General features: G+C 38.2%; 1 protein-coding gene across 6 annotated transcripts in view; it reads left to right on the top strand.

The window, feature by feature from the left end:
* Positions 1–26,842, top strand: part of CHST9 (carbohydrate sulfotransferase 9) — a 267,638-nt gene that overhangs the window by 133,899 nt on the left and 106,897 nt on the right. For 5 of the 6 annotated variants that reach the window (XM_079108649.1, XM_079108648.1, XM_079108653.1 and 2 more), the window contains one exon: positions 18,624–18,665. In XM_079108649.1, the coding sequence (XP_078964775.1) occupies positions 18,624–18,665 (42 nt within the window). Of the gene's footprint in view, positions 1–6,420; positions 6,507–18,623; positions 18,666–26,842 lie in introns of all 6 variants that reach the window. The other variant, XM_079108647.1, reaches the window with a different exon arrangement.

Genomic DNA, 26,842 nt, shown 5'->3' with positions numbered 1-26,842 from the left:
TCCACATGTTTGATGTTTAACTTGGATTGCTATTATAGTGAGCGTAGCAGGACTGATTTGCATTCCATTAAGACTTGAAACATGACTTCTTTAGGTGTTGAGAGAAATAGTATCTTTAGCCAAATCACAATAGATTTCGTGTTAAAGCAACATGCCTCAGTGTGTAAATGAGACGCTCACATCCGTGACCATTCTTTAAGCATGTATGTGATCCTTGCTCCCAGAAGAAGAAACGAAGAAGAGTTTTATCATTTGTGTTAGCCAAAACTACTTCAGGTTTTCATCTTAAATTCAATATTCTGGTTTTAAAAGAAACCACAAGGAATTCCCAATTAAAATGGAAATTAACTCAAATAAAAATGGACTTTCATGAGCTGAATGATCTTATTAAGGCAGCACAGGACCAAGCAGTTAGCAAAAAAACTAAGCTCATGCTATTTTGAATTTATTGTGAAAGTTTCATTGAAGTGTACCTTATGTGTGTATGTCTGTGTATGTCTGGTATATAAGATAGTGTAGTAATGTACATGAAAGTGTGTATAATAGACTTTTTTTCTGACATGACTCAGGAATGGGGCATTTCGGGTAAATGCATATTTTGATTAGTTAAAAGTGCCACTTATACAAACAAAGCAGGAAAAATACACACAGAAATAAAATACCAGTGATCCTCAGGCTTACATAAAAGGAGTTGCAAGTCATACCTGATTTTCCCACAGACAAAAACAGAAGGTTGTATTTCTAACCAAAGAATGGATGCCCGACTTTTATTTTTTTAATAGACATGACCACAAACATTTTAATCAACAGTAAATGATATACTTGTATACTGCGTAACTTAAAGCCTTCTAAAGTGAATGGATCCTATAAACTGTTCTATTATTTCACTGAAAATCCCCAGATAAGAGACTTTGCAGGACAGCAGAGCAGCCATGAGGTTCTAAGAAGCCAAGAAACACCTGAAGTCTGCTCCCCCCAGAAGTGGGAATCTAACTTGCTTGGCAGTTGTGGAAATTGAAAAAGGCCAAGCCTTCGTGGGAGAAGTAGAGACTCCAGGGGACATCACATTATAGGGAACACCAGAACCAGGGTCCTCTTTCAGAAGCGGTTGAGTGATCGATTGATTAATTCACAGTGAGAGGCTAATGAATGGCCATGAATTACCACGTTATTGGTTGTAGATGGTACATCTAAGTTCTCTTAGAGACACTCATCAGTGTCTGGGCTTCTGTCAGGACCATTTACAGGAGGGGATGGCTCTGACCGTGGCCCACGCCTCCGTGTGAACATCATTCCTTGTTCAGTCCTCACAGGTCTCTTGAACCCTCTCTCATGCTCCCCTGTGCCTGTTTATTTATGTCCTGGCTATAAGTAAGACTGTGCATCTCTAACACATTTCTTGCTGTGCAGAAACAACCTATATTTCTCACTCTAATACACTTTCTGTTTTTTCTCAAAAATGTCCCTGAGATGCATTCTTACCCCTACCTTCTCTAAAAGGCACAGCTTTCTGTCCCACTGGTATACAAAGAGCCAAACAATCTACCATATACAAAACCTGATTTTATTTAATGCATTTTTCTTGTTTCCTTTAGCCATTTTTCTATCTAATATTTGCTGACTACCTAAACTTGCTTACTTCCCTGCCATTTTAAAATTTTGATCCAGGATGTATAGATAAGCAAATGTGAACTCCATTAAACTCATTTTTTTTTTTAATTGACCTTCATGGTACCTAGAAATACACTAAATCCTGCTAGAACATATAATTATTTTCTGTAAAATGTTTTAAATTGTTCAATTTATTTTTTAAAATTTATGATAAAGTGAACATAAAATCTACTACTGTGACCATTTTTAAGTGTTAAAATGATTTAGTGACATTACACATTGTCGTGCTACCATTACCACCATCCAACCATAGAACTCTGTTCATCTGTAAAACTGAAATTCTGATCCCATTGAACCCAAGCCTGCATTTCTCCCCCGCAGCCCCTGGCAGCCTGCATTCCCTTTTCTGTCTTTATAAATTTGACTACTTTGGATACTTTAATAAGTGGAACAATACAATAATTTGTATTGGGAACTAGATTATTTCATAACCTTCTCAAGTTTCATTCATGGTGTAGTATGTGTTAGAATTTTCTTCCTTTCTGCAGACTGAATGATATTCAATTGTTCATTCATACTACATTTTATTTATCCATTTATCTCTTGATGGGCACTTGGATTGCATTCAATTTTGAGCAAGGTGAATAAACTTGCTATGAACATGGATGTACAAATATCTCTTCAACACCCTGATTTCAGTTTTTGCTATACATATATATATAGATAGATAGAGATATAGATATAATATATATATATATATTCTCAGAAGTAGACTTGTTAAGTTATATGGTAATCTACAAGGTTTTAACTTAGCAAGAATTTCTAAATTTGTAAGTCTTTTGATTTTGTAATTTATTTGTTGGCTTATTTATTATTATTGTTGTTGGCAGTTTTTACTTCCTTGTGTTTTCTTCTAGATTAGCAATACCCAATAAAAAAATCACACAAGTCGTATATATGTCAATCTTATGGATTGATTCACTGCATTTTTAAAAGTAACAAAAGTGAAATTATTTAACCTAATTTTAGCATTATTTAACTAATATGCTAAAAATATTGTAGTATGCAATCAATGCAAGACCCTAGAAATGATACATGTTCTTAACATGCGTATTATAGTAAAAAAGAAAAGCCACAGTAAGTTATATGATGTAACGGTTAAAGAGATGTAGTCTACCTAGACAATAAGGGTATATTTTATGGAAAACTATTTTTCACCACTTCAGTGTTTTAGTTAAAATTTAAATTAATTAGAATTAAGTCTCTAACTTGTACTAATCACGTGTTAAGTGCTCAGTAGCCACCTGTGGCTCAGGGCTACCATGGAGAACTGCACAGAACTGAACACCATCTTTGGCACTTCTATGGGAGAGTGCTGCTCTAGGTTATGATCTTTCTGAAGGCAGGGAATTGAATCTTGGTCACTGTCACAGTCTCACCACCTGGCATATCATAAGTGTTCACAATGTACTTGCTGAATGATAAGCTAAATTTACTCACCAAACACTTACTGGAGGCTCAGCGTTTGCCAGGTATTATCATGACCTTGAAACCTTGTAGAGTGAGCTTATGTAAGCTACATTCCTGTCCTGGGATGTCTTTGCAAAGACTGACGTTCTTTCAGGTTTTATTTATTTGATGTATGAACTAGATTTTGAATGAAATAGAAAAACATACTGAAAACAAAGAAGTTACTTATACAGGTCTTTGTTTACTATCAGGGAAGACTGATTTTTAAAATGAACGAAAAAATGGCTTTGTCAAACCAACAGACAGGAAAAACAGCCCTGTGAGTTTCCTGAGGAAAAAAGTACCTAAGAATGGAGGACAGGGATTATGAAAATGGGACAAGAGAAAAGCAGAGACATGGGAATGTGCATGAGGAGGATCCGAATACTCCAGACAGTGCATTTGAAGAGGTACAAAGGATTATCTTTTAACCAACCCCAGGGCATACATCTATAAATTAAAATGCAGACTTTATTCCGCATCCTAATTCATTTTGGAAGAGAAGTTATTCATTCATTCATTTATTGAAGAATTATTAGTAGAATGTTTATTATTTTCTACTATAAGTCAAGGGCAAAGCACCAAAGTTTTTTATGAAGAGAAACCACACACACACACACACACACACACACACACACACACTTCTTTGATTTGATTGTTTGGAGGACATGAAGAGTAGAATGGTATTTTTCTGAATTTTGCCTTCAGATCCATGATTGATCCATTTTGTTTGCCCTTGAATGAGTATTTGCCTGAAGAGATGATGAATATTACCTTTTCAGCATACTGTGACATGAAAAAGAAAGAATAAAAACCACTGGTTTTCATTCTCTTTATTGCACGTGTTGGTTTGCAGTATTCTGCTATTAATAAAAAACATGTACATAAATACAAGGAAAGAATATTACCTGCATGCAGAATTCCTCTCTTACCTACCTACATGCTATTGAAAACAGGTGTCTAGGTTCCAAAGTCATTTGGGGATTGGACTGAAGGGATTGCAGGATGTCACTAGCATCTATCTTTTAACAATTCTTTGTCGTATCATTTTTAATTGCAATCAAACACATCTATCAGTAACTCATTGGCAATTTATATAGAGAGATCTCTGAATTAAAAAAAAAATAGGATGTCTTTGTTGAGGAATGTTTTATTCTTGTTTTCTTTGCAAAATGAGCCTAGCCAGTGTTGTATGCCTGCCCAGTGTTTGCTGTCAGTCGAGCATCCTCCACAGAAGTGAACAGTAGTAGTCATTGTGCGCTAGTGGGACAGCTGTGCACTGACTTCCTGGCAATGATAAGGGCATTCGTTAATATGGAGCGATAGCATTCAAAGTGTCCTTCAACGTGTTTGCAGAATCGCTGCTATGAAGTTAGAAAAAATGTCCTCATATTCATAACTAAATTTAATTCATGTGTAACTATTGTGGTTGAATAAAATATTAATTAAATTGCAACATAAAATGATTTTGCTCTGATCATTGTTGATCAAAAATAATCCAACACATAAAAAGGTCATGAATGTATGGTTTGTAATGACCTTAGGAGTTGTTGAATATATTAGAAAGTTGTCATCTTATTTATTTGACTCAATATGAATATATAGAATATTTTTAAAGGTATTTTTCATTGTGAAAATTTATTTACCTAATGTTGATGTAGAACACCAGAAAAAAAAAGCTATATATTATATATGTGTATGTGTGTATATATATATATATATATATATATATATATTCTTTTTCATGAGGAAGAGAAAGAAAACAGAAATAATCAATTTTTAAAAGTTGAACTCATAGCAGAAGTCTTTCCATAGCTTCCCAGCACACGTGGCTAAGATCTTGATTTGACAGCAAAGGACCAGTAAAGTCCAGTTCTTGGTGTTCCAATTCTAGTTGTGATGTTTGAGTTCCACCGAACTTATCAGAAAGCATTTAATATTTCTGTTTTGCAATGATGTTTAATTATCTGAATGGTTTGAAAGTTGGCAGTAGTCAATGTCTTTGAAAGATTACAAAAATTACACAAACAAAAACTAAATGACCTGAAAGACGGATCTCATTATCTTCTGTTTTTAAATAATGTATAATGATTGGCAGCAGAAAGAGATAAAGCAAACAGATGCCTCAAATCAACTTGCATTTTTTTATCTTTTCTCTTTGAAGACACCGCCTATGTCTTGTATAAACATTAGAAATCTACTGCAGTATAAGTTAGCCATCATATTCTTTCATTAGGGGATGACCAGATTTAACATTGTCACTTATGAGAAAATATCAGAGGAAGATCCGTGTGCTGAGTGAAAAGTAAAAGATTTCCATATAAGGTGACATGACACACAAGGAAACACCCAGTCCATGTCTGATGTTAGAAATGCAAACACCAAGGCAAAGATGTGACTGATTTAGTTTTTTAACCATTTGACTTCAGAATTATATGAGTAAAATTATACCATACAGTTTACTACTCTAAATGATGCTCTGTAAGTACTCTGATGGAGACCTAGGTAAAAGAAAAGAGAACAAACAATACCCTAAAGCACACAGGTGCTCTTCAGAGCAGAGGGATAAGGAAGCTTAAAGAAACTCAGTTCCAAGGATTTGAAATCAGCAAAAACTTCACAATTTTTAGCAACTCTGCATTTCTTCCTTCCCACCCACCCCTGCCTCCTCCAGCTTCTGGTGTTTTCTAAGATCTTCTGCATGTCATACCTATGGTTAACCGTTTTGGATTGTACACTTAAAGGTCTATTAAAAGGGTAGATTTCCTGTTCAGCATTCTTCCCATGATAAAATATAATTTTAAATAATAGTCAAGATCTATCTAGCAAAAGGGATGGGCAGGTTGCAGTTATAAGTATACTAAAAGAGTGAGCAAAGTGTCAAAATTAATCATGCGGAGGTCCAGCCCTCTGTCTCAGGTGATGAGAGATTCGAAATTTACTGATCCCACACAGTAGGTGGGCAGTTTTGACACCACTCAGCTCAATCTGAAGTGGGGAGAGAAGAGTGATCTTCAGAAAGAAAGTTTTCAATGTTTCCCTTTCCATATATTTTTAAATTTTCATAAGCTAAAAGGAAGGAAGGAAGGAAGGAAGGAAGGAAGGAAGGAAGGAAGGAAGGAAGGAAGGAAGGAAGGAAGGAAGGAAGGAAGGAAGGAAGGAAGGAGGGAGGGAGGGAGGGAGGGAGGGAGGGAGGGAGGGAGGGAGGGAAGGAGGGAGGGAGGGAGGAGAGAAAGGAAAAGAAAAGAACATAGTGCCTTTGTTTTCTCCTTCCTTATAAACCCTATAATTTAATTCCAGGTCACATTATATAACTCTAGGTTACATTACATTTCCAGAAATGCTTGTTGGACTTGGCAAGCACTTGTGTCTTCCAGACAGATCAGGTAAGCAAAAAGGCAAGAGAGATTTCCTTTTTATGTCCATCTTTCTTTCTGCCCTAAAACTGGAGAAAAAGGAAAGACGAAAGCCTTATCATCCTCAGTTTGGGGATGAATCTACAAGGCAGGTCCCTTACTCCTATGTCCTAGCAGACTAGCTGATGCAGCTTGCTCCCCTCTTTCCACCAATTTGGATCATCCAGTGTCCATATTAATCTGTGTGTAAAATATCACTTAGACTGCTAAGAGGCGTATGCACTTTTGAATTCTAGGCATGAATATGTAGCTTTTTTTGTTTTGGTATCAGTTGATTGAACTCAGGGACACTCATCCACTGAGCCACATCCCCAGCCCTATTTTTTGTATTTTATTTAGATACAGTGTCTCACTGAGTTGCTTAGTGCCTCACCATTGCTGAGGCTGGCTTTGAACTTATGATCCTCCTGTCTCAGCCTGCCACGCCACTGTGATTACAGGTGTGTGCCACCTTGCCTGGCTATAGCAATTTTTATTTTATACTTTTTTAGCAACTTTACTGCAGTCTAAACAAGAAATTAAAAGATTATACATATAAGTTGTACCACTTGGTATATACATATATACAAATGCATACATACATACATTGCAGACCAATGACTATATAAAGCTAATTAATACATCTGTAAACTCACACAGTTACTGTGTGTGTGTGTGTGTGTGTGTGTGTGTGTGTGTGTGTGTGTGTGTAGAACACTTAAGATCTGCTTTCTCAGCAGAATTCCAGTATACTCAACAGTATCATTGACTGTGGTCACCATGCTGTACAGTGCACTCCAGAATACATCCATGTGCATAACTGAAATTTGGTACCTTCTGACCAATATCTCCCAGCTCCTCCATCCCCCAACCTCTGGCAACTACCATTCTATTTTCTGCTTCTATAAGATCTACTTTTTTAGATTTCTTGTATAAGTAAGGTTATATGGTGTTGTCTGCCTGTGCCTAACTTATTTTACTCAGTGTAATGGTCTGCATCTTCTATCCATGCTATCCCAAATGACAGGAGTTTCTTTTTCTTGGGACTGAATAATATTCCTCTGTGTGTGTGTGTGTGTCTGTGTGTGTGTGTGTGTGTTTGTTTGTGTTTACATCTTCCTAATCCATCCATTGTCAACAGATATGTAGGTTGTTCCCACACCTTGCCTATTGTGAAAAGTGCTATAATTACATCAGGAACTCATGCAACTCAATAGCAAAAAACACAAGTAATTCAATTTTAAAGTGGAATAGACATTTTTCAAAAGGATGAGTAGACATTTTTCAAAAGGATGTATACAAATGGCAAACAAGTATAGGAAAGTTGCTCAGTATCACTAATAATAAGGGAAATTCAAATCAAAACCAAAATGAGATATCATCTCACACCTGCTTGAAAGGCTGTTATCAAAAAGACAAAAGATAACAAATGCTGGAGAGGATATATCAAAAAGGGAACCCTGGTCCACTGTGGGTGGCAATGTAAATGGGTACAGCTCTAATACAAAACAGTATGGAGATTCCTCAAAAAATTAAAAATAGAGCTACCTTATGAGCCAACAAAACCACTACTGGATATGTATCCTAAAGAATTGAAATTAGTATCTCAAAAAATTATTTTCCACTTTTTAGCTGGTATTGCTAATCTCAAATAAGTTGCTTAGGGGAGCTCATTTTTTTTGTTGTTGTTCTGTTTTGTTTTCAGTTGGTCAATATCTATTAGAAGAGACAGAACTGAATTTTGAGTAGTTATACTTGGTTACTACTTTGGCTAGACTAGTAGTGAAGACATCTCTGAGCAGGTGGCATTTGAACTGGATCCAGATCAGCGTGAGAGAACCAGTCCTAAGCAGATTTGAGAGAAGGAGGAATGACCCTGAGGCAGGACCAGCTGTGTAGACTGAGAGGACAAGGAAATAAAGCCCATGCGGTATCAACAAGGATGAGTATGCAGGCAGCATATTGCTCACATGGGCCTTCTAGAGTATTATAAAGAGTTTGGATTTTATGATATTTTGACAGAGAATCACTGGAGAACTTTAAGCAAGGACATGAGATGATTTTTTTTTCTTTAAATACTGTGACTTAGAAAAGATTCTAGAAAAGAAGTAAAGATGATAAGACTATTTAGAAAGTCGTTTCAGCTAACTAGAGGAAGAGTGAAGAGTGTTGGTCCAGGGTAGATAGAATGAGATACTTTCAAAGTTAGGATGTACTTTTGAAGTAGACCATTCCAATGGAAGGATAGGAAATAAGAATGATAAAGAATGTCTCCAAGTTTTGGCTTGATCAAGTTGGTGAATAACATGAGCTGAGATGTAGCAGAACACGAGAGCGCTAGGGTGGGAGCCAAGGATAAAAGGTAAGTTTGACATGGTGTATCTTAAATTTGAAGTGACTAATACCTATCCAAGCAAGGATGCTTCCTGGATGTCAACTGCAATTATCTGGTGAGAGACAAGGGAAGCGTGAACCAAAGAAGTATCAGTGGGAATGGGAGATGTGGGCAGATTTGGAAAATATTTGAAAAACCAGTACTAAACAGGACTTGGTTACTGACGGCATGTGAGAGAATTTTCTCCTTGCTGTTCTGGCTGAGAGGGGCTTGCCTGATGAAATTACACACTTGATTTGGAAGGGTGTTTGCTCTATTCCCTCCTTTCTCTGCATTTTTGAAATTGCTTTGTGAAGGTCCTGGGCTTTTATAAGAAACCAGGTCCTTCCAACTCTAAGGTCAGTGGGCACTCACCAACACGACAGCAGACTCCAGAATAATACTAGATCTGTGTCTGGGAGGAATGGTCTGGAAACTATTTGGTACTAATTTTTCATTTTAGCACTCTTTCTCTCTATCTTTATCTCTCTCTATCTCTCCTTCCTGATAATGTGAGCTGCTTCCCTCTGCCATACTCTTCCACTATGATGTTCTGCCTCACCTTGAGCCCCAAGGAATGAAGCCAACCTTCTATTTTTCTAAAAAAAAAATATTTAATTTATTTTATAAATGAAATGAACACAGTCCTGAGAGTTTCACTCAAAGATCACATGATTGCTTCCGAGCAAAGTCTATGATATTGGAAACCTTCCCTTTATACCCCAATTCTACTTTTTTATGGGGCCATTTTCAAAGGAAATGAAGCTTTCATATGCTCTTTGTATGTCATGAAGCTGGGTCTGTCCTGGAAGGAGTCAGCACAAAGGTTACCAGGGCAGGCTCTAGTCACAGGAATCCCTGCTGGACCGGTCATATGACCTTAACCTCTCTGCTTTGCTCGCCTTATATGTGAAATGGAGATGGTAATCATTGAATTTCATGGAGTTCTTATAAGGACTAAGAGAATAATGCCTGCCAAGGCCTTGGCCTCTGTCTAGCTCACAGAAGGTTCACAATAAATTTTAGCCATCTTTTTTATTGCTTTGGGTGATTACTTGATATCACTTGCCTCTGCCTTATAGCATGTAGGATGCTAACATTAATAACAAACCTGGAAGTTCATTGCTCTGGTATGAAGAGTGCATGAAAGAAATATTTGTTGGGTGAGTATTGAAGGAAGTAAAAAAGGAAGAGAGGGAAGGAAGGAGCGAGGGATAGAAGAAGGGAGGCTCCAATGTGGAACGATCTTTGTTATCATCTGGCCCACATACTGAAATGTGAAAATGCAGCAGGTATTATTTTATAGTTTTTTATTTGTTCTCATTAGTTATACATGACAGTAGAATGCTCTTTGACACATCGTACATAAACGGAGTATCACTTCTCATTCTTCTGGTTATACATGATGTAGAATCACACCAGTAGTCATAAATGTACATGGGATAATAATGTCCAATTCCATAAATGTACATGGGATAATAATATCCAATGATCTACTATCTTTCCTACCCCTATACTCCTTCCCCTCCTTTCAATCCCCTCTGCCTAATCCAAAGTAACTCTATTCTTCCCTAGCCCCGCCTCCTTTATTGTGAATTAGCATCCACATGTCAGAGAAAAGATCCAGTCTTTGGTTTTGGGGGATTGGTTTATTTCACTTAACATGATATTTCCAACTCCATCCATTTACCAGCAAATGCCATAATTTTATTCTTCTTTAAGGTTGAGTAATATTCCATTGTGTATATAAATCACAATTTCTTTATCCATTCATCTGTAGAAAGACACCAGGTTGGTTCCATAGTTTAGTTATTGTGAGTTGAGATGCTATAAACATTGATGTGACTGCATCACTGTCTGGAAGCAGGTATTTTTACTCTGAATGTTAACCCTTTTCTCACCTGTAAAATATTCAACCTGTTACCAGAGAATAAGAGATAGAGGAAGACCGTGTATCTCTGTGTTTTAAGCAAGGCAGACAGGGGTTTGCTCTTGTGTCCAACGCTAAACTCAGGTCCTGAACTTCTCAGGTTGTACCTACCAGGTGTCTCTGTGTACCAGTCACAGGCTACAGAAAGGACAGAGACAAGGTTCTCTCCTTCCATAAGCTTGCATGAGGTAGAGACAGTTAACAAAAGAATTCACTGAAGCACAGAAGCGTCAGTAAGCTGGGTGATGTGAGGATCAGCAGCATGGACTCTATGATCAGAGTCCCAGAGTTTGGATCCAGCACTGGGCAACCTTGTGACCTTGACAAATTAGCAACCCCTCTGAGCCACAGTCTTTTCCTGTAAAGTAGGGATGTTTATAATACTTAATGAAGAAATAAGGTTAAGGAACAAATAAGTTGATACATGAAAGGGACTTGGCCTGGCATGCAGTTCACTCCTGCACCATGCCTGACTCCTCCCACAAGCAACAACGGGAGCTCAGAGGTCTGCCACTCTGAACACTGAGAGATGCAATCCTCCAGTTTAGATATTGAAGAAGGAATAGTGTTGGGAGTGGTGATGGAGGATGGGAGAGCAGTTTGAGATTGGGGGTCTCTGATGCCCTCATGGCTCTGGCATGCCCAGTTTCTGGGAATGTTTCTGTGCAAAGGCACAGGATGCCTAGCTGCTGTAGCAATGCCCTGGATAAGTAGGCTCTATGCCAGAGCCTATCAGTTCTAACCTTGATCTCAGGCACACAGCTCCCAGGAAGAAAGGAATTCTTATGCTAGACAACCACAATGTTTTACCAGCACCCCTTCTCCGGTTCCTGCCCACCTTATAGCAACTTTTAATAATGGAATTTCTGGAGACCTACACAAAGCTCCTAACATTGCACTTTGCAACCATGGATTGCTACTGCAGGAAAGCTACATACATGTCCTAGTTTCTGTAACATTCCTGAATACAAAGGATAATGTTTGCACAGTCTTTAACCTGATAAGGAGACATATATAGATAAAGATTGCTGGCATAATTCTTCAGACCTGCATCTCCATCAGAGGGCAGGCTCCACCTGATCCCAGCCTTATCTTCAAGATCTGTGTCTGTCAATCTTTATTTTCTAATCCCCCTTCACCCCTCGCTGGACCCCAGAGTTTGCCCGCTGATAGTTACAGAATAGGACTTTTAAAACAGAAGGAAAAGAGGTAGCTGTGCCAGGCTTGTGAATAGAAATGGATGTGGCCTACCCAAGGGACTTTCAGAGCTGGCATAAGAGTGTTGAGTTAAGCAAGTAAGCAAGGATCCTATTTTAGTGAGCACTGGATGCAGAGTTAGACTGACTCTTGTCATAATGAGAAACAGAGTTTTTTGAAGGGGATACTGGCATGGGCAAGGCAATTTTTAAACAATGAATTTGATAAATCAAGATGAGGATGGAGACTGAAATCAGGGATTCCAGGTTAGAGACAGTTGCAAAAGTCTGGGCTTTGGTGTACTAAGAACTTTAGTTGGGATGTTGTCAACATAGAAAAAAGAATGAGTATGAGATATAAAAAGAACAAATCAAAAGGTGATGGTACGGAAGCAAGTTATGGGGAAGAGATGCCTGGGAGACGTCAAAGTCGCTTGCCTGAATGTCAGGAAGAACTCTCTCTATTATAGATATTCATGTAAGTTCAGAGGGATGGCAGTTTGGGGAAAAGAATTATGAGTTTCATTCAAGTATCTCTGCACTTGATCCAACAATAGACCCATGTGGAAGCTGGAATTTGGAGGAGCAAAATCAAAGTTCAGGGGAGGCCAAAGCTAAAGCTAAGGAGATTTGTGTGTGTGTGAGTGTGAGTGTGTGTGTGTGTGTGTGTGTGTGTGTGTGTGTGTGTGTATAGCAATGTCCAGGAAAGCACTTTTTGTGGGGGGTGGGGGGCAGTGATGAATACAACATAGAAAGACATGGTGACTGCTTGCTCATGACAACTTCTTTATTTATCGTCCTATTTCATAGAATTTCAAATCTGCATTGGACATGAAGACATTTTATAGAGGAGGGAATGAAAGCTCAGAATGGGTTTTCCACCAGGTAGCAGAGAATCAGGCCTGGGGCTCGGGCCTTCTGGCCTTTTCAGTGTAATCCACATTTCAGAGGCTGCCTCTTGGGCTGGTCCTGCTCTTAGACCCTCCTGGATGGGATTGGCTTTGCATTCTGTTTTATGCAGAGCATGCTAGGGAGTGCTGGATCCTCTGCAAAGGGAGTCTGGCCAGAGAACCAGTGTACCCTGCTACTGTCAGAGCACAGGCGCTCCTCCTCATAGTACAGAGTGGCTTTATTCAGGATGCCCTGTAAAGAACTCCCGTCACAAACATGATAGTGATCTCCCCTACTTGCCTCTAATTTGTATTTTCTTTCGTTAACTAATTTTGTAATCTTCATAGAAGATAAACCATCTACTCCCATACTCTTTGCTTTTTCACTCATGTGAATTAGTTGATCCATTGTTTATAATTTCCTTCCAAAAAATATTCAGGCAGGATCTAGTTTTATATGAGGGATTCTTTAAATCTCAACCACATGTACCGCCATATGATTGCAATAACTAAACCGGTGAAAGATAAACGACTATTTTTGGAAGTGAATAAAATTGATGCTCCATTCACAAACATTTTGAACAATTGAACATAATTTGATTGAAGGGATAGTCATTTGAGATCTTAGCCTTATTATGAATTCCTTATGAAGCCTTAGAAATCTCAATACCTTTCCAATTTTCTTCTCGAAGGAAATAAACTTGGAAAACTCCAAGGAAAGAAGCAGAAAGCATTTAACATAAGCTGAAATCATTAATACTTAATGGGAAAACATAACAAGCTACTGTGAGGCATTTTAAAATAGCTACTATAAAACCATCCCTTCTAGGAGACTAGGAAGTTCTTCAAAACTAGGGCTTAAAGTCTTACCCACAGAAGGACTTGACAGGAATAGAACGAGTAAAACCCAAGGATTACGAGGAAGTGGATGGAGAGTGATTCAGATTACTTTGCTTAATTGCTATTTGTCATCACAAATTTCCTGAAGCTTGGTCCCACCCTGGTACCCCCTCGGGACCACTGACTCTTCTCTGTTATAGATTGTCTGCTGATGAGGTGAAATGACTTTTCAGGATTTCTTCCATTTCAAAACTCCAAAAACCAGTTCTGTTGGCAATATCAGTAGATGAAATTTGCTTTCTGAAACCCCTTTTGTTTTGAACCAATGAGATACGAAGTCTAGAAATACCTGGGTCTAGAAATACCTGTCTTCATGTCCAATGCAGATTTGAAATTCTATGAAATAGGACGATAAATAAAGAAGTTGTTCATGAGCAAATACTCAGGGAAAGCACAATTACAGGGCTCTCTTCTTGCAGATTTCTATGGCAACCTCACTTCTTTCTGGGTTCTTCTGGCTTCTGTCGCTCTGCTCTCTTGCTGATTCATCTGCAGTTGTCCCAAGTCCCCTTTCTGGGCTCCAGCATCACATCCAATCCCCAGCAGCCACCTCTGTCCTGAATGGAGAGAAAGAATGCTTGACTGGAGTCAAATTCTTGTTCTATCTCTAATTTTGCAGCCTTGGGAAAGATACCTAAGCTCACTCACTTCTTCCAGTCTTTCACCTTGATTTTTTTTTTTTTTCTTATTTTAGTGTTATCTAAGTAACATATCCAAAGTAACAAATACAATAGAAGTTCTTCTGGTGGCTTTCTCTTAAATGATTTGCCTGTTGAAGCCCTTCTCTCCCTTCCCCCATGTAACCTATTGATTGATACTTATAGCCAGCTCAACACAGGATGGCCCCCATCCCACCATAAACTGGGAAGATGTATGCGGACCAAGAATTCATTGTATTTATTCCCAGACCTGTTGTGCCAATTATACTTGTTCACATAGGAATTCAACTCAACTATAACTTAGGTAAATCAATGACACATGAGTATATAAAAGAGAGTTGCTATTTCATGAATTGGTTTTGAAAATACTCCATAGAGTTGAATTAGCAAAGGCTATAGAATTAGATGTGAGTAAAATATTGGGGGAAAAAATCCCTTAGATCTAAAGGGATTCTGCTTTGTGTCTGCAAGTTGTCAATCCATTTGAATGTTAATGAAATTGGGAAATATGGATAACGATTGTGAGTTTGGTTTATGTAAGGAAGTGTAGATCTGGAAATATGTAGCTGTATTCCATAAGCAGAAATCCTGAGAGTATTTCTATGAGATTCTTATGATATTAGATTAGATAAGGTTCACATAAAGCACTCAGGAGCACGTCTGGTATTTCATAAGCATTCAGGACCTGTTAGCTGTTATTGTGGCTATTATTGATTTAATAATTGTGCATCCAGGCAATTTTAAAAGAAGAGGGGGAAAGTAAGGTTAGATCAAATCAATATTTCAAAAGAAAATATTGGGATGAGCTTTTTTAAATCCAGCAACTAAATATTAGACAGCAGGCGGCCTACACTCAGAGTGGTATTTTTTTTTAATTATTTTTACATCTAAATATCTGAGTGTAAAATCTAGAGGCTATTGATAATCAGATTGCTGCAAGATTTAGCTGGGGAAAAAAGTGATTCATTATTGAGAACAGGCTTTGGCAATCCAAATGTAATCCTGTTTCAATTTTAACAAATTGCCACATGGCCTTAGGAAGCTGTCTAACCTTTTCCGATCTTTGTGTGCTCTATTAGGGAAGGATGATGATAAACCAGTTTCGGTCTTTTTTTTTTTTTATGTTTGTTTTGTTTTTAGCACTGGGGATCAAATCCAGAGACTCATGCATGCTAGGCAAATGCTCTTCTGAGCTACATTCCCAGCCCTGATAAACAACTTTATTAATTTATCATGTGGCCAGAAGAATTACTTCACTTTCTTCCAAGAAAATTACATATGATCCTATTTGTGCTCTCTCACTGGAGAGTGAGCTCTACCTGGCTCAGTGTACTATACTAGTTACATGTAGCTCACCAACCCTCAGGATAAGGATCAGTGAAATGCTAATTTTTTTAAAAAAAAATTGATTTTCCATCAAAGCTCTAGACCTATCACTTATTAGATTGTTTACGCCACATTTCAATATGTGAAATGTGCTTCACCACATAAAATGGAAATGACTCAGATTAAAGGATTAGAATGAAGGGGAAAGATCCTGCTTCAATGGATTGCTGTACCCCTAAATAAGTTTTAATTCCATATTCAAACTTGTAAACACAATGTAAGAACTTGTATATTAGATGCAATGTTTAAACTTTTATTAATTTTAGCAGCTCTGGTCAAACCCAATTAATTTCTATTGTATAAAGCAAAGCCCCAATTCTGACACTGAAACTCAGGTTGTCAGTTGTTCATAGATGCACATTCACAGTTATTTAATTTATGATCATGTACCTAGTAAGTCAGTCCATACGACCATCCTATAGGTAGTTATTATGTTAAAATATAAATAGGAGTAACAATGACATAGAAGATGTAATATGGACAAAGCCTTTGAAGAACTCTACCCTCTATTAATGTTTGGGGGAGATGGGCGAGAATACGTCTCCTTAAAAGACACCTCATGAAAGCTCTCCCGTCTTTTTATCAGATCTTTAAAGTACTAGCTCTCTCAAAAATGTAATTTAATTCCACCCATGTTTATGCAAGACACTAACCTAGGTTTGGGGAATTATAGAGAAATAAAACTGGGTCATCCCTGTGTTCAATAGGTTTACTATGTAAAGAGGGAGACAGGTCTTCAATTAACTAATGCCCTTCAGTCTGTTTTGTGTGGAGAGCTGATCTAGACCAGGAAAGAGTATCCAACACCAGCAGGTACTGTCATTATGATGTCCCAATGTCATGTTTTCAGACACGCTTAAACCATTGGCAGTTGACCTTGCATAGCCTTTATCTTTGAGATATAACCAAAAGGAGGAAAGCACCTGTCATGTCCACATTTTTTAAGGAAATGATTTGATCATAATAAGGCAGATAGCTTAAAAGCAATACCCGTTGAGTACAATCCATCATACAGTCAATAAGCAACTTAACCAAATATCAAAAGAGATAAAGAAGCAGATGCATTTGACTTTCTGTGTTTGCTGTTTTTCAGCACCAATTTAATATCCTTCCATATGACTAAGTGATAGCCCACATAAATAACAGACACAATCAGTTCCGTGTGGAGGAAGATTTGGGGTTCTAGCCTCAACAATATTCTTATCGCTAAGCCAGGAAAGTGTGACCTTAATCATGCTGCTGTTACATGGGTGAACAGGTAAATAGAGCGTTGCAATTACATTAGAGTGGGTTGGAGCAGTAGATTACATATCAAGTTCCAACCCGTGGGGATCAGTTGTACTGAAAGACCTATCATTTATTGATGAGCTGTATAAATGACTTATAAATACCTTCATCTGAAATGCAGAAATTACTAAATCAAGTAGAGCTGCTGAGACCTTATACTAGGCAATTCCTAACGATACGATTCAAAACTGCTCTTGGATGTATTTTTTTTTAAATCATTCTAATAACAGAAGAGCATTTCACTGACACAAGTATAACCTGGTATATTTTCACACAAATGACATTTGGTGAAAACTGATTAAAAAGACAAGCACCAAGAAGATTTTGCTCTCAGTTAGGGTTAGAAAAGCAATGCCATAAATGAGTTGCAGTGATGATAGGTTATTTAAATAGAGTAGGATGGAAATACAGAGAATTAATGTTCTTACCATTGCTGAGCCCACCCTATCTTGAGTGCTTGTTCAAGTGTTAATCAACATATTTTGAAAGACATTTTTTAAAAAGCATGCAGAGAATGAAACATAATATGTATGTGTGTATTAAAGATGTAATATTTATATTTACATAGTTTAGTGTATATGTTATAAATATGTAAAATATTATGTGGTATATCATATAATATATTATCATAGAGTATGAATTCTATGTTTATAATATTATTTAAGGAAGAACTGGAATTGTGTAACCCAAAAAGCCAAACACTGCTCATGTAATCACTTGCTTACTGTTCCTTAGAACTGTTCTTAGCATGAGTACAGGCCCTCCTCTCCCCATAGGAGACTGAAGGAAGAGAAATATAATATGTTCATTTGTCCCACTTTATCTGGCAGAAGGCAGTCCTTCTTTATCCTTAGAATGAACAAACTTTTACACATCTCTTCACTATAGAATGAACTACCATTACTTCTGGAGAATATAAATATCCTTGAATTGCTTCCCCCAAAGCCCTGTTTTTTCACCGTGAATTTCATCTACTCTTTCAAGTCTTCCAAACAAAGGTATCCAGGATGGGCCACTGACCCCAGGGCTAGAAGTACATGGCGTATCTACCCTGAGTGTCAGTGTTACACAAAAATTTCAATTGGAAAATATAATTGCATATTAACATACTAATACGTTAATGGAGTAGAATGCTAATAACAGAGAGAAATCATCTTCTGTGGGATGGCCATTTTCCAACTGCACTTATCCCAACTTCCCAAGATCCCTCTCCCTGGGGCAGAGAGCACAGGCACAAAACTGTCATCTGCATGACAAAGTTTAAAGGTAATGCCAGGTTTGCTGATAAGTAGCTCCATGTCTGTCACCTCTTCATTAGCCCAGAAACACAGGGGATGGCATATTTAATTTAATGACCCTCCTCTGCCCTATGACTGTCCCTTGTTACAATAAAATATTAGAGGCTTTGAGGCTTCTTTGTGTAGAAAGCTTTGTACATGTCTGGATGTGATGGTAACATATGAATTTCCTTTCTCTTCTTTTCCAGGATGGGATCCAGTAAATTACTTGCAGCCTGCTCCCAGAATCAGTGAGTGACTTCTTCATAATGTTTGAGTCTTGGCTACTAACAGATAAGCAGAGCAACAACTAGACTCTGAAAACCTCAGCATTACGTCCAAGTGCCTGTTCTGGTTCTGATTACCATCGCCGGAAGGCACAACCCCAGTGGCTCTGTTGGAGTGTATAAAGTGTCAGAGAATAGGAAGAAAAGCAGCAGACTATGACCTATGCCCTTGAGGAATTTATAAAGGAAACCAGAGTCTTCAAAGATAGATTTCTCTTATATCTAGCTTGATGAGCAAGTGATATTTATCTTATTCGGAAAAGTTTACATTTTTTTCATTTTTATTTTGAAATCATATACCACTTTCCTGGAACATGGGACTATATTCTTCATTTCCAAAGTCCCTTCCTCTATAAATATAAGATATAAACAATTTTTGATGAGTCGTTCTAGACTACGCTGAACTATATTGTTGAATGGTCTACAAAGAATGGCTATGCAAAGCACAATAGAAAGAACTCTTGTTAACCCATGCAAAAAGAATCCATTGTTTTCATGGTTCTACGTACAGTGGTCTTTAGGCAAACACATTCAGCTATAAAATAAGGATCCATGTCATTAAGTAGATGTCTCCTTAGACAGACTTTATTGGCAGAACATAGAATTGAAGGTAATAAAACTGCATTGCTTTCAATAAATTGACTTCCCTAATTCAGTCTAGCTTTTCCTCCCTACCTTGCCAAACTCATTATTTCAATCGGATGAAGTTTACTATTATGAAACTTGTGAAAACAGGCATTTAGCAATAGGAAATGATAAGTTGCTATTATTTCATTTGAAAATTAATACAAAGAAATTTTAAGTTTTAGGATGCTTTTCTGTCCCATGGGTCACTGGACGCTGGTAGTGTATTTACTTTCACATGAAAAATGATATACCATTCCTTTTCCTTTTTCATGATTTCATACAGCAAGTTTTTTGGTTTTTGTTTTTTTCATCTAAAACTCAATGTTTTCATAAAGCAAGCAAGACAAATTTCCAGTACAACAGCAGATTTGAAATAAGGAAAAAAAATCAGACCATACCCTCCTTGGGGCATGTTGAGAAATTGCAGTGGTAACTGAGTCACCCTTCATTTCTTTATTCCTTTATTCATTCAACAAACACTAAGCCATGGGCCATGCTTATTGCACCTAGGGGAGTAGTGATAAATAAAATCCTTGTCTTGTGTTCACTGTGTTGGCAGCTTTTAAGCTAAGAAAGAGATGGAGACAAATAATCTTCCCCTATGATAAGTGACATGTTATCCCAATAAGCAAAGTGCTTTGCGAACACAGAAAACGTCTCATTAAATCTGACTGGACAAACTGGGGCAATATTCATAGTAGGTATAACAATTCATTCAATGAATAGAATTCCTACAAGCACAGAAAGGATGACTTTTCCAGCAGTACAAGCAAAAACAGAGAGATATAGAAGAGCGTAGAAAGTTCCAGAAAAATAGAGCATGCCGGGAATTGTGGTAGACAGCTGCAGGGAGGGAGTGGTATATGGTATGTGAAAAGGCATATGATCAAGAAAGGATGCTGTTTAAGGGTCTCAAAATAACAGCTGGAGTTCAGAGAGAAAGACTGGAGAGTCATCCGCACAGAGCTGAAATGTGAAGACACGGGAATAAGAGACCATTCAAGGATGGAGAGAGACTTTCAGGAACATGGTAGAGAACACCTTTCTCCCTGAGACAGGAGGAAGAACAGAATTTAAAAAAGAAAAAAGGAAACTTGAAGGTGGATGCCAAGAAATCTCAGAAAGTTTATGTCTGAGAGTTTCCATTTTCTTTCCATTGTATGGTTAGAGAAGAATGGGATGTGGAACAGGATACCAGTTTCAGTCACTCATGATCCATAGGATGTGAGCAGGTTACACAGTCTCTCCAGATGTCAATGTCACCATACATAAAATGAGCACAATAATAGCGATGAATTCATGAGTTGGAGAACTCTATAATTATGTGAAAGTACTTCATAAACTATAAAACACTGCTGAGAAGCAGCCGGAGTGGCCAGACACTGCTGGTTACCTTGCTGAACTCTTGCGTATGAAACAGGGATAACAATACCTAGCTGAGGTTCCTGAGAGCATGAAAGAGGCTTGTCCTGTGTGTGCACATAAAAGGTGCTTTAGAGCTGGGGGCTGCAGGACTGTTTATTATCTTCTGTGGGGATGAGCTTATTTCTGGGGAGAGAGGAAAAAATCACAATGGGAAATGAAAAGAAAAATGGGATATGTCTAAACATTTTTAAGCAGAATTAAGAGCCTGTTTTGAAAATATGATTTTGCATGTATGGCCATACCTTACGCTCTGAAGCTGCCACAGTGGGTGATTTGATAATCTGGGGTTGGAGGAAATCAAAGCAGGTACCCTAGTGGCTAAGAGCTAGTGCTTCTGAAAGGGTTGGAAATATTGGTCAATACAGATCCCAGGAATTTAGAGGCCTTGTACTCAAGAGTTGGTTACCTGTCCTCAACTCTGGTTTGGCTGAATGATGCCTTTTTGGTTCAGCATCAGTGACCTGTGATCCTAAGATTCTTGTCATTGTCAAAAAAGTGACTGGCTTACTCTAAAGGTAGAATCTCCAGATGTCCCCAAGGTCACATGTTGTCAGCTATTACCTAAACTCCAGCCATCAGCCTACTTCTCAGAGTATGCCAGTGGTTGGCAAGACCCCTACCTGGCCTCCCTGTCTTCCACAGCCCATCCTTGGCTCACAGCCCTGACCTCAACCTCCCCTTCCACTTGAGCTTGAGTTCTCTAGCACAAGGTTTCCCACCTCCCCTGGAATAGAAAAATACAATTTGAGACAAGTTCAAGGCAGGCACACTGCCTGCTACCTGCTCCTCCTGCCTTCGCACCAATTCCAAACTTCAGCGTAGGATTTGCAGGTTGCAATATACAGAACTGCACTGCCTCTCACACTTGGACTTGGGTTATCTCACCAGCCACTAAGAAAATGTCCTGTGTCCTCTTAAAATGCTTAGTGAGCCTTGGGGATCCTAAGTGAGAACTGCCAAGATCTGCCTTGATAGTTACTAAACTTTCCTCAGAGGGAGATTTGAATTGCTAGGTCTCTCATCCTTAATTTGCCAAATGGCAGTAATAAAGAAAATATAGGCTAAATCTTGCACATTATTGACTCCTATTTTAATTAATGTAAAACATATTCCTCATTTGGGAGCATGGTTGACTCATTCTATCAGTGATTATTCATGAAAGATGAATGCAAGGTGCTAGCAACGATTCAAGATCTTTGAAGAAAATGAATATAAGCATCTTCTATGAATAATATTTGCAACATTAGGAAAAATCTGTCAAATTCAGACAAAATTCTAGGTTTCTGTGAAACTATGACTCCAGAGATGAATTAGAAGTAGGGAAAACCCAGAGCCTTTTCTTCTCTCTCCTTAATCCTCAAGTCAGCTCTTCTCTTCTGTCTCAATGTGGATCACATGAAATTCACCTCCAAACTCCCTGCTTCCTGTACATTACATCAGTTGACCGGAGTGACTTGCTGATGTGTAGCTTGCCCCCAGGACACCTCAACATCCACTCCCCACATGTGAGACTTCTTCACATGGCCTAAGCAACACACAGTACAGATCCATCTCTGCCTTTCCCAGAGAAGACCCAATGACAGTGGCCTCATGTTTCAGACTGGGTATTTTCCCTCCATCCCATAAATGCATATCAGTCTTCTTTTGAATGTGCTTTTGAATCACCTGTCCCTTGCCAGTCAGACCCGTGTCCTCCTGTCATTACCATCTCTTCCCTGCCTGCTTTCTCTGCAGTCTTGATTCTAGACCCACTGAAGAAAGCAGCTCTTTTCTTATTGAAAACCAACATGGGGGACATCTCTCTGTTTCATTGCTTTGGTTAACCACACTGTACTTCCTTATTTAATCATCATGTCTTCCATTTCTGAATTCTTCATATATTTTCTCCTCTACTCACTTCTTTGTGCCTTTCACATATCTCACAGGTTTTAGTAACCCTTGGGATTATCTTCTGACAGTTTTCCATTTATTTGGAAGGACATTTCCATTCAGTGGCAAACTCAAAATTAGGACTATATGGTGGCATTTTCTTTACATTTTTCTCGTTGTTCTTTAAAAATCCTTTGCTGGGTAGTGAAACAACTGATTTTGAGTCAATCCCATGAGTCACTGACAGCAAGAAAACAACTCAAACCATAACATCTCAGATTTGGGGAATTTTGAGAAAATGTTGTAGGCAGAATCTAAAACTTGAATCTTCTGACTCTGGATTCTATGCTGCCCTAGGATAGAGAGTGGGGAAATTTTTCGCTTCTATTTAATGAACAAAGAGTAATTCAGAATCATTTCTTAGGGCTAATGAACTGAGAAATGTTCCTTGGAATTTCATGAAGAAAATCTTCCGGCAGGGTTTATGAACCAGCCGATGGATTCGCATGTTCAAGGGAAGTACCATTTCACGTATTGATAGCAGGTTATACTCTGCCAAAGGAGAAGCCCGCTTGGTGCACAGGCTGCAGGGTGTGAGACTTTAAGGAAAGAGACACTTCTCTCCAGCTACTGCAGGTGCACACTGCCTGAGAGCTTAGCAATAAGTAGGAGCTTCCTCCTGGGCACTGTCCCTGGAAGGGACAGTTGTCTACCTGTACTTACTGTTCTTGGTGCTCATTAAACTCAAACTGAAGGAAGCACAGCTGGCAGTCATGAGTGCTGGGGTTATAGAGATGTGTGTCCCAGACCTGAGTCATATTCCATTTCACCAGATGGAGCTGAGATGCTGGAGTCAAGGTTGGGCTGTTTTACAGCTCGCAGATAAAGAGGGCAGTTACCCATCCTGAAGCATCCGTCTCAGCCGCCCTGCTCTTCCTTCTACATGCCGTAGGGCATGCTTCCTATTGTCAGCCTGAACATCCTTCTCTGTAAATCCAGGATTACCAAAAGTGGTAGGAAGGGATAGTTAGACTTTTCTACAGCCTTCCTGAGCTTATGTGAGAATTAAGCCTTACAAATCTTGTAAGATTGGATGAACATGATATTTTTTTAAATGAAGCCTAAACCTTACAATCGAAAGATCTCAGCGGACAGGCCCCAGAGCTGCAGGGGGAACAGGAGTCCTCTTTGCTGGCCCCCCTCCTCTCAGACTCACGGAAGCTATACACACAGCTAGTAAATTCTGCACCAGCAGACGTTGTCATTCTCCCGTCCAGAACAATAAACCACGGAGTTGTTAGGGTCTTTTATCTTTTGTAGGGGAAGGGCTTGTACATTTTTATTCTTGTATGGGAATAATTAACAAAGAAAACGTGGCACCCTACAGTTAATTTGGCTGTTCTTTTAAATGTTTTCCTAGTACCTGAATTATACAGACATATTATTTTAATAAGCTGATCGGCAAGTGTTTTTCCCCTTCTCACTGAGGTTGGAAGTAATCTAGAGGGTCAAGGTTTCCAATCTTTTTCTCTTTCATTAAAATGATCTGTCATTTCCATTGTGGCTACACCCAAAAGTCAATTTTTTTTTTTTTTTTCCGTCTTGTTAAAGTGCCCTGTAGAGTAATTCAGTGGTGAGAAAGATGGAATTCTTCTCAAAGTGTAACTACTCCCCTTGCTGGAATAAAGTGGCAATGACATTCATCTTTGGAAATTTAATCCTGATGCGGGGCAAGGCTTTTTTACTTTTCGTTTTTTTGTAATTTTTTGTTCTTGAATATGACCCTAAATTGAGACGGTTTAATGAGACTGGATACATTCATGTTATCACCATGATACTTTGTATATCAGGTAGGCTAAATTTATGACATATTGCATGAGATTTTTTTAAAATATTTCTCATGCCTAGAAGGTAAGAAAATATTATAAATGGTGTTTAATGATGAAATTATTTCATAAATAATAGAATTTCTTAATTCATTAATTGAGATACAATTTATACACAATGCAATGCACAAATCTCCAGTGTTCAATCCAATGAGTTCTAATAATGGTATATATCAATATGATAGCCATCTAAAATAAGGAATTGAATCTTACACACTGCATAGTTCTCTCATCCCCCTTTTCCAGTCAGTTCCAACCCCAGACCCGCCACCTTCCTTCCTCTCCACCCCACTGGCCAGAAAACCACTTTCTTATATCTGTCTCCATAGTTCATTTTGGCCTCTTCTGATTCTTGGACATCATATCAATGAAACCATACAGCACATTCTTTATAAAGGCTTCTTTCATGTTCGAATACTTTTTAAATTAAACTGCACTCATCAATAGTTCATTCCTTTCTATTGCAGCATAATATTCCATTGAATGTCTATGCTATTCCATTGTCTAGACAATAGCTATTTACCAATTATTTTGTCTTTGGCATTTGAGTTGTTCCTTGTATGGGACTATTAGGAATAAGTAAGACCATATCAACATTTTTGTACACATTTGTTTATAAATATGTTTTCATTTCTGTTGAATAAATGCCAAGAAGTGGAATTGCAAGATCACAAGGTTAATGTTTAACTGTGTAAGAAACTGTCCAACAGCTCACCAGCAGCATTGAAAGTTCTAGAAGCTCCTCATCCACACTGACAGTGGGTATAAAATCGTACCTCATATGATTTCAATTTACATATCTTCAAAGCTATTGGCTCATCTCTTTGTGTGCCTGTTGCCCATTTGTATGCCTTCTTTGGTGCAAAGTCTATTCAAGTTTTCTCTCATTTTTGTTGAAAACAAAAAATAGATCAATTGTCTATCGTTGATGATAAGTGTCCATATATTCTGGATATAAGTATTTTGTCAGACACATCCATTGTAAATTTTTCAGTTTGTGGTTTGCCTATCACTTCATGAAAGTGCCTTTTGATAAGCAGAAATTTTAATTTGGAAAAAGAGCAAAGAATTTTTTTTCTCTTTGTGGTTCATGCCTTTTAGTGTCCAAACAAATATTTGTCTGCCCAGGGTTGTGAAGATATTCTGCTACTGAAAAAGTGTCGATAGTTACCTTTTCTAATTGGCAATAAAAACGAGGACAGTTTGCAGGCAGAGAAAGAGGCATGTTTATAAGAGCTAAAACACAGGACTATCTCTATTCTTTCATAAATTTGTGATTACTTCTTAATTTTCAAATGTCTTCTTAATTCATCCTCCTTTCTTCTAAGAAACAAAAGGTAGTAGTAAAAAATTAAGTGTTTTGAGAACGGTCAGGCTTAAAGCACTTGGAAAGCTCAAAGTGAGGTTTGAATGCCCTGTATATGGTAATGACTTTTGATAATGATCTTTATGTCACACGTGATTTTATAGCATTATTCATTGTCCTTCAGCAATGACCTCAATTCCAGGGAGACAGATCAGGCCATTTGTAGCCTTTATCCTCACCTTTGCAGCAAGAGAATGAGAACAAATTATTAAATTGCCTAATAATAGCATTTATTGTATATATTGATTTAAATATGTGAAATCTTTATTATCTTAAAATATAAACTCTCAAATGCATTTACACACATGCACACACACACACACACACACACATGCAGAGAGGGAGAGAGTGAAACACATACAAAGATATATAAATGAGCGTCATCACTTTCACTCAGCTGATGCTCCAACATTACCGGAGTTAGGAAAACTCTAATAAAATTGGTTCCTTTAACTCCTGTTTATTGACCCGTACTGTGTGCTAGGCTTTAGATATAGGGTGGCAAACAAATGACCAGGTGCGTGACCTCTGGGGGCTTATAATCTAATGGGAGAGAGTTTGCCAAATAACAAAGGGAATGTCATAGATTTCATGGGATGCTCTGCAGAGATATTGCAGGGTGCTATAAAGACAATACAGGGAAGGCCTGTTTCAGGGAGGCCTGCCTGAGCAAGTGGCAGCTAATCAGAGACTTGGATTGAGAGGCAGCTGGCCAGGCAACAGGTGGAGAAGTGTGCTTGGTACAGGAAGAAGAACAACAGTGAGATCTTGAGGCAGGCAAGAGCCAGCATGTTCCAGAGCAAGACGTCAGGGAGCGGGGAGTGGAGGAAGAAGACATGTAAAGCAAGAGGGCAAGACACAGCAAGATCACTGCAGGACCTTGTCAGCCAGGCCCAGGAGTGAGGTTGATAAAGATCATCCTGCTTTGGGGAGTTCATAAGAAAAGACCACAGTTCTTACAAAAGAAG

Source organism: Sciurus vulgaris (genome assembly GCF_902686455.1).
Source record: "Sciurus vulgaris genome assembly, chromosome: 13".
Lineage (NCBI taxonomy): Eukaryota > Metazoa > Chordata > Mammalia > Rodentia > Sciuridae > Sciurus > Sciurus vulgaris.
This window is presented reverse-complemented; position numbering and strand designations above follow the sequence as displayed.